This window comes from Lipotes vexillifer, unplaced genomic scaffold, assembly GCF_000442215.2.
Source record: "Lipotes vexillifer unplaced genomic scaffold, Lipotes_vexillifer_v1.1 scaffold393, whole genome shotgun sequence".
Taxonomy (NCBI): Eukaryota; Metazoa; Chordata; class Mammalia; order Artiodactyla; family Lipotidae; genus Lipotes; species Lipotes vexillifer.
The window spans coordinates 1,885,705-1,894,022 of record NW_006774564.1 but is presented as its reverse complement, the minus strand read 5'-3'; the positions used below and the strand labels follow the sequence as shown (position 1 = coordinate 1,894,022).

The 8,318-nt window shown below is 56.5% G+C and overlaps 1 protein-coding gene across 2 annotated transcripts in view; it reads left to right on the top strand.

Moving 5' to 3' along the window:
- CSF1 (colony stimulating factor 1) overlaps positions 1 to 7,591 on the top strand; it is a 19,060-nt gene extending 11,469 nt beyond the window's left edge. Inside the window, exons 5-9 of one of the 2 annotated variants that reach the window (XM_007449304.1) lie at positions 541 to 688; positions 1,897 to 2,918; positions 3,436 to 3,488; positions 3,830 to 3,888; positions 7,526 to 7,591. In XM_007449304.1, coding sequence (XP_007449366.1) covers positions 541 to 688; positions 1,897 to 2,918; positions 3,436 to 3,488; positions 3,830 to 3,875 — 1,269 coding nt within the window. In that variant the 3' untranslated portion in view covers positions 3,876 to 3,888; positions 7,526 to 7,591. Of the gene's footprint in view, positions 1 to 540; positions 689 to 1,896; positions 2,919 to 3,435; positions 3,489 to 3,829; positions 3,889 to 7,525 lie in introns of those variants that run through there. The other variant, XM_007449305.1, reaches the window with a different exon arrangement.
- Positions 7,592 to 8,318: the final 727 nt, after the last annotated feature.

The following is an 8,318-nucleotide window of genomic DNA, read 5'->3' as shown; positions in this document are numbered from 1 at the left end:
TTTTTGCGGTACACGGGCCTCTCACTGTTGTGGCCTCTCCCGTTGCGGAGTCCGGACGCGCAGGCTCAGCGGCCATGGCTCACGGGCCTAGCCGCTCCGTGGCATGTGGGATCTTCCCGGACCGGGGCACGAACCCGTGTCCCCTGCATCGGCAGGCAGACTCTCAACCACTGTGCCACCAGGGAAGCCCAGATCATTCTTCTTAGGACTCACCACACTTGTAACAATATGTTTAATAACGATGCCCTGTTGGACTCAATGTCCAAATCGGCCAGGGACCACCTCTCTCTTGTTCACTGTGTGATTTCCAGGTAGTTACCAGATGCCTGGCACGTTAATATGTGTTAAATGGAGCCATGAATAAATGATAAATTTCACCAACTCAGGACATAGGGGTCCTGCAAACCAGGGTAGAGGGGAGGGAGCAAACAAGAGAAAAAGAAGACAGATGTAAGAAAGGCCAAGGGAGTTTGACAAATAAGCTGGAGATGTGGGACCAATGCTTATCCTCATCGAGGGGGGTCTCTGCTCTCCTTCCAGGCCTGTGTCCGAACTTTCTATGAGACGCCTCTCCAGTTGCTGGAGAAGATCAAGAATGTCTTTAATGAAACAAAGAATCTCCTTAAAAAGGACTGGAACATTTTCAGCAAGAACTGCAGCAATAGCTTTGCTAAATGCTCCAGCCAAGGTGAGCACAGAAGGGGCCAGCAAGTGTGGGGATGGGGAAGGGCATGTGGAACAGAGCTGCATTGGGAGGTGACGCATGGGGCTGGAGGGACCCCTGGGAGGCAGCCTGGTTGCTACTCGTGCTCCTGTGTGTGTAGACGTGCTTGTTTTGTGTACATATGTGGCTTCATGTACCTCTGGGTGGTCCTAGGCACATGCCTTTTCTGACATGTGTGTGCATGCACACCTACATATGTCTGCATGTTGAGGCATCAAGAAGGATCATGCTGGTGGCTGTGAGATCAAGGAGTGGAAAAGGGGGCCCTCTCAGAGAGCCCTGTAGGCATGGAGGCTTTCCCACCGGCTCTGCAGGCTGGCTGAACGTATGGGGGGTACCGTGGAGAGAGCAGAGGCTCCATCGGGGATTCAGGGCCCTTGCTCCGGGAGCCCTGCTGCGAATCATCAGAATACCCTGGCTCCAGAAGTCCCCAGGATGCCTTGAGTGTCCCCTCAAGGGACAAGGCTGGATTTGAAGTCTGAGCATCATTCAAACTCTCCCAGTGCTGGCCCAGCTGCACACATGTCTACCCTGCGTTGTCCTCGTCTCTGCGTCCTGTGCCATGTGTGCCCACCTACATTCAACCTTGCTCCCCGAGGCAGGGGCTGAGGCCCTGCGACCTGCCAATGGCCAAGTCCAGTCTCGTTGCTTCAATCCCAAGGCCTCAAGCCTTGGCCACATTCCAGCCCCAGCCTGTTCCCGCCTGTGGCCATGACTGTTTAGCCCCTTGCTGTGCATGAAACCACCTTGCTGCTTTCCAACCAACAGTGTCTTTGGGGCCTGAGGGTGTCTTGTGTTAGTCCTGGAGGCCACTACTCAACCTCCTGGCTGGCTGTTGTCACCCCTGGCTTGGCGTCTGGCCAGCTGGAACTCCAGGAAGGGCTGTTCTCTGGTCTTGCCTGACCCCAACCCCCAATCTGTGTGTCTAAACCCCAGTTTTTGCTCTTTCCTGCAAAGACCCTTCCTGCAGTTTGCACCTTCCCTGTCTAAGGCCTGTGTCATGAGCATTGGCTCCAGTCCTGTCCTCTCCTCAGCCCCAGGGCTGAGTTAGGGCATGAGGGGACCCCCAGACCCACATACCCCTCTCCATCCCTCTGGGAAGGCTGTGCTGGAGGCTGGTGACTCTATCTCCTCCCCGTCCTTCTCTCTCCCTCTCTCTGTGGTTCTTTCAGATGTGGTGACCAAGCCTGATTGCAACTGCCTGTACCCCAAAGCCACCCCTAGCAGTGACCCGGCCTCTGTCTCCCCTCAGCAGCCCCTCGCCCCCTCCATGGCCCCTATGGCTGGCTTGACCTGGGCTGACTCTGAGGGGACAGAGGGCAGCTCCCTCTTGCCCAGAGAGCAGGCCCTCCGCACAGTGGACCCGGGCAGTGCCAAACAGCGACCACCCAGGAGCACCTGCCAGAGCTTTGAGTCACCAGAGACCCTGGGCGTCGAGGGCCACCCCACTGGAGGTTCACCTCAGCCCCAGCCCTCTGTCGGAGCTCCTGTCACTGTGATGGAAGACATTCTTGACTCTGTGCTGGGCACTAACTTGGACCTGGAAGAGGCCTCCGGAGAGGCTAGTGAGGGTCTTATACCCCAAGGGGCAGAGCTTGCCTCCCGCACGTTGTGGAGAGGCAGCGTCCAGGCAGAGACTGCCAGGACCAGCCGTCTCCTCTCAGCATCTTCACCACTCTCTGGGTCAGGAAAGGGCTGGCAGCCTGCGGATGTAACTAGCACACCACTGCCCATGGTGGGCCCCGTGAGACCCACCGAGGCCTGGAGTCACACACCTGAGAATGCAGACCATTCATCTGCCTCGCCCAGAGACCACCAGGAGCCAGGCTCTGCCGGGACCCCAGCACTGCACCCGCACGGCCTCAGCAGTCCCTCTGCCCCCTCTTCTCAGCCAAGGCTTCCCAGAAGCCATTCCCGGGGCAACGTGCTGCCCCTTGGGGAGCTGGAAGGCAAGAGGAGCACCAGGGACCGGAGGAGCACCGCAGAGCTGGAAGGAGGACAAGCAAGTGAGGGGGCGGCCAAGCCCCCAGCCCGTTTTAACTCCGTTCCTTTGACTGACGCAGGCCATGAGAGGCAACACAAGGAACCCTCCGACCCCCAGCTCCCCGGTTTTGTCTTCCGCCTGCTGGTGCCCAGCATCATCCTGGTCCTGCTGGCTGTCGGCGGCCTCCTGTTCTACAGGCGGAGGCGGCGGGTAAGAAGAGCCCGATGCGGGAGAGAAGGGCTCCGCGTGGGGGCGGGGCACAGCCTGGCTGGAGGAGCAGGTCAAGGACGACTTGGGCTCAGACTGGGTTCTTCAGGCGCTGAGAGACAGGAGGCTGACTGAGCACAGGGGATGGGAGGTTGAAATGGAGGGCTTCTTCAAGAACAGGGAAGGGTCAGGCTACAAGATGAACCAGTAGGGACTGGGGCCGAAGAGTAGGAGACACTGTGCTTGGTCTAAAGCACGATGAGAACCCAGATGGGAGGGGAGATGGGGGAGGGAAGTGATGCGTGTGAGGTCAGGGCAGGGCATTCCCTGGGAGCTCTGCAGAGCTGGGGTATGAGGATAGGAGAGGCCTCTGGAAGCCCCCTGGCCCTCTGGCTGATCCAGAGTGGGGAGGCTTGGTAACTCTCTCATAGAGTCCCTGAGCAGCCCTGCCTGAGGATGGGGCCACGGCGTCCCCACGCTCCCTCAGCTCCTCAGTGAGTCTGCTCTTTTCTGTCCCCAGAGCCATCGAGAGCCTCAGACAGTGGATTCTCCCATGGAGCAACCAGAGGGCAGGTGAGAGGTTTTTTTTTTTTGGGGGGGGGCTCTGATAGGCATGGGGGGCCTGTCTTGGCATCTATTTCCCATCTAGATTTGGAGGAGACGTTCTCCCTCTTGCTCTAAGGAGATGAGGTTCAGAACAGGATCCCGGGGTGGGTGGGGAGAAGGAAGGGTGTCTCTTCTTTCCTAGCTATCTGGGACTTTTCCTAGTTTCTTCTTAGGGTTAGGCAGTTCTGGGTCTTCTAAATCTGAGAGGGCTGGAGCACGTATGTGCGGGCTTGGGGGGCAAACTTAGGGGATCCCCTCACTCCCTGGCCTCTGCTAAAGTCTTATGCCAGCCTGTGCTCTGCCCGCAGCCCCCTGACCCAGGATGAGGACAGACAGGTGGAACTGCCAGTGTAGAGGGAATTCTAAGGTAAGACTCTAATCTGGATCTCTCGCAACCCCTTAAAATTAGTTACACCCAAATTTTCCAGTCACCCTAACTTGTTTGTGGTACCACCAACCCCCCTGAGGCACCCACACTTGACTCCCTTCTCTCTCTCTCTCCTACTCCCTTTTCCATCTATCGCCAGATCTATCTGGCCAACCCTCTCCTCCCTGAGTCCTCAGGCCCCCCACTTGCCCCTTCATTCCCTCCACCCCATTTGAGGCCAGGCACTGTCAATTCTGTGTCAGGCTATTATTTCTGCACTGGCCTTCTACTTTTGCTGCCACCTTCCATCGCAGAGCAGCCAAACTGTTCTTATGTAAGGTCTTTAGCCTCTTGGGGAATGTCAGCAGCTCTGTATCACCAGCCACTTCAAACCCAACATTCTCAGCTTGGCACCCAAGCTCCTGCAGCAGCTGCCCCTAACACGCACCTCTTGCCAGCTTCCTCTCTGTCTGCACCGATTTGACCCTTCTTCCCAACCAAGATCATTTCTACTTCCCTGCTTTTAGATGCAAGGAGCCATAGAGGCTTAGTCTTAGAAGGGCTCTCAGAGGTCATTTGGCCTAGTGTCTCTGCATCCGAGATGGGGAGTCAGCCAGCTTCTGGTCACACACTCTCAGTCGCAGGCAAGCTCCCTGCCCTCTCCCAATAGCACTGTAGGGAAGTCCTTCCTCACTAGAGGCATAACTGGCTTCCCTGCCCCCTCCCCATCCTCCCTCATGAGAGCCCTCCAATATTTAAAGTCAGTGATCCATGTCCCCTTTAAGAATTCTCTAAGCTAAGTGTGGCCAAGTCCCTCAAACATTCCTTATATGATATGGTTTTCAGACCCCTCACCATCCTGTTCGCCCTCCTTTGGACACACTCGTTTGTCAGTGTCCCTCTGAAAATGTGGCGCCCAGCCCTGGACACAGTGCTCCAGATGTCTGACCAGCTCAGAGTACAGTGGGACTGTTACCTTCCTTGATCTGGACAGTGTTCTTCTATTCGTACAGATTAAGATTGCATTCGTGTTTGTTTGTTTTTTGAACAACCACATCATTCTGTTGTCATATGTTGACCTTGCGGTCTATTAAAACCCCTAGTTCCATTTCCCATAAACCTCTGTCAAGCCGGACTCTATCCTGTACTTGGAGAGTTTAATGTTTTTACCAATGTGCAGGAATTTATATTCATCCTTGTTAAAACCACCTTGTGGGCTCAGGCCTATCATCCGAGCCTACTGAAATTGTTTTAAATCCTAATTCTGTCTTCATAGCCCTCCCAATTGTGTCTCCTGCACATAGATGAGTGCCTTCCGTTGTCCTCGCCCATGTTTTTGATAAACATGTGACTCTTACCACTCCTCACCCTGGGCTCCCCGATTCCAGGCAGCCCACGGCCCTCCTCCCTTCCTTCCCCTCAGACCACAGTCAGGCTGCAGGAATCAGCCCTTCCTGACGGTCTCCATCACCCTCTGGTTGCTCTTTTAGCTCATACTCCTCTGCTCTTTTGTATTTGGTTAATACTATATCGATTTGCACTTACTTGGATGTTGTTTGTTTTTATACATTTTAAAGTCTTACTTGATGCATACTTGTACATTCCATACCCCTAAGAAGTCTGTAAGCCCCTTGAGGGCAGGGACTGTGTCCTCTAGTTTTGTTGCATTTCTTTTTCTATCCTGAGTCCTGAACAGAGACGGCTTCTTCATCCTCGCTAAGAACTCAGTAAATGCTGACTGATTGGCTTCATGGCTGACTGGCCGATTGGCCCTGGCTGGCTGTCTCTAACTGTCCAACCTTCTGGCTGACCAGTTAACCAGCTGACTGATTGACTCTGACTGGCTGACCAGCTGGCTGGGTGACTCTGACCAGTTACTAGCTAGTAACTGCCTGACTGGCTAGTCGATTGGTGAGCTGATTGGCTAACTGACTGGCTGGCTGCCTGCCTGAGTTGCTCATTGGCAGGCTGGCTGACTAGCTGGAGTGAACCCATTCAAGTTTCCAGTCACATCCCATGCCAGATGCAAGCCAGCACTTCAGGGCCTTCTCATGTGTAGAGTGACAGGTCTGGGCCACTCCTAGCGAGACAGGGGATCTGCCAAATGCTGAAAATCAGGGGAGCCTATTTAGAAAACAGCAAGAAGTAACACATCTGGAATCCTGGGCTCACCTTGTTGGTAGGGTGAACGAAGATGGGTCAGATGGGACACTGGCAGGACTGCGAGAACGACGCATACCCCGTCAGGACTGGCAAGCAGAGGATGGACCAAGGTCCCTAGGGACTTCACGGCTCAATGCTGTACCACCCTCTGACTGGTCCCCTACCTCCCCCCTTGGTCTTGGCCCTCTGCCTGCCTAATCTCAGGCCCTCCCAAGCTTTCCTCTTCCCCCCCTTAAAATTTCACTTAGAGGGGAACCCAGGACAGGGGCCACATCCAGACCTCCACTTGGATCCAGCCCTAAAGTGGTCTCCAGCCCAGGCGGCAGGAGCCTCAGGGAGACTCAGGACCAGCCTCAAGACTTACTGCTGCTCTAGGGAGAGAAATGACAGGGGGAAACACAGAGGCAGAGGTCTGAGAGAGGGACCCTCAGAAAGGAAACGTGGACACCAGACCCCCCACTCCAAGGAACCAAGACATGGGGACAATGGGCTGGAGGTTGCCCATTTGGTTCTTCCTCCCTCCTGGCCCCAGCAGGGCCTGTGGCCTGGCTGCACCCAGCATGGCTCATGTCCAGTTTATGGTCCTCCCTTCTTCCCCTTCCAGAACATGGGAATGGGCTGGCAGCCAGAAGCTGTGGTCCTATCCCTCCTCCTTACCCATCACGAGTTTTGCTAGTAGGGCCCATGGACAGTCCGGGAGGGAAGCTCCACACTGGGTCCAAAGTCAAACTGTTGGATGGAGTCCAGGGGATTTCTGCTCTGGGAACAAAGCGTTCTGAGGACAAGGATGGGGGAGGGCTTGGAGAGAGCAGGGCCCTGACTCTTACGGATGATGCAGGGAGGCAAGTCCCTTGGTCCATCTGGCAGGAGGCTGGCTTGCTTAGGGGTTAGCACGCCAAATGGCAGGGTGGGAGTTTCCTTGTCCGGAACTGCCTCCAGTTCTCCCCCTTCAGATACCTCTGCCCTGCTGTCCTGAGGATCATGTGTGATGACCCTCTGTGATGAGTGCTGAGGAGGTGGGAATGAGCAATTCCTCTTCTTTGCTACAGTTAGCAGGATTCACTCTTGATTTTTTTAGACCAAGGACAGTGAGATGGTCTTTCCTGAGGAGGGGTCTAAGGACATGCAAGTGCCCCCTTGAGCAAGTACCCCTCCACTTGAGCAATGCCCCCTACCCCAGCCCTGCTGAGACCTCTACCAGGCCCTGTTACCTCCCCCTATGGTCCCTGGTTCCCCAGGAGGAGGTAGGAGGTGAGGCCAGTCTGCCCAGTGGCTTGGGCTGCTGCCAGAGAAAGCTGCCCGGTCCCTTGTGGTGTCTGGGGTGGCTGGGAAGGCGAGGGAAAGGATGGGGGGAGTCCTGTCTGCAGCACCACCGACGGCCCACAGGAATGCTGTACCTCGCCCACCCATGTCCTCAGTGACCCCTCCCTTCACTCCCACCCGGCTGACCAGCCTTTCTTTCTCTCCCCTACAGCTGGGCGCGCAGGACAGTCTCTCCGTGCGAGGAGACGTTATGGGGATATCCACCACCACCCCTCCCCAGCCATTCTCCTGGGAATGTGGCCTGCCCACCATGAGAGCTCCTGGACTCAGGAGAGCAAGACTGGACCAGAGCAGCGAGGCTGGGGCCCTCAGCCCTCGACCCTCAGACTCTGGACTGACTAAGAGAGGGCTGGAGGATGCCCCCCACGCTGCTATTTATCGGGGGCCCTGGAGGCTCCCATCCGCTTGAGGAAGGCTGGGAAGCCCGGCTGAGGACCCTCTGCCCCTCAGGGGCTGTGTCCTCCTCCCATTCCCCTCCAAGCCAACACCTGGGCCAGGGACCCAGAGGCCCGTGGGACATGGGAGAGCAGGGTGGGCGCTGAGGAATGGAAGAGCCCTTGTGCCCGAGCACCCGCCTGGTGCCAAGGGATCCCAACACCGACAAGCAGGGACTCGTCTCCAGAGAGAGAAGCATGAGATTCGCAGGGCAGGACAGCGTCACTGGATTTCCCGTAAAGGTGTGTAGCCCAAAAGACGGGAAGAGAAGGCTTCTGGGCCTGCTGGTCTGCACTGACAGCCCAGAGCGGGTCTGCACCCTCCACTTGCCTAACTGCCCTCTGCTGGTGGCCAGGCGGAGAGGGGATGCCAACCCTACCCTCAGGACCTGCCTGGCTTGGCTCCTGTTGCCAAGGGCAAGACCAAGCTCTGGCCTCGGCCCCAGCGTCCCCCCAGCCCTGCCAGAGCTTCTCCGGGAGGCCGCGCAGAGGCTCTCCTCATGAAGGAAG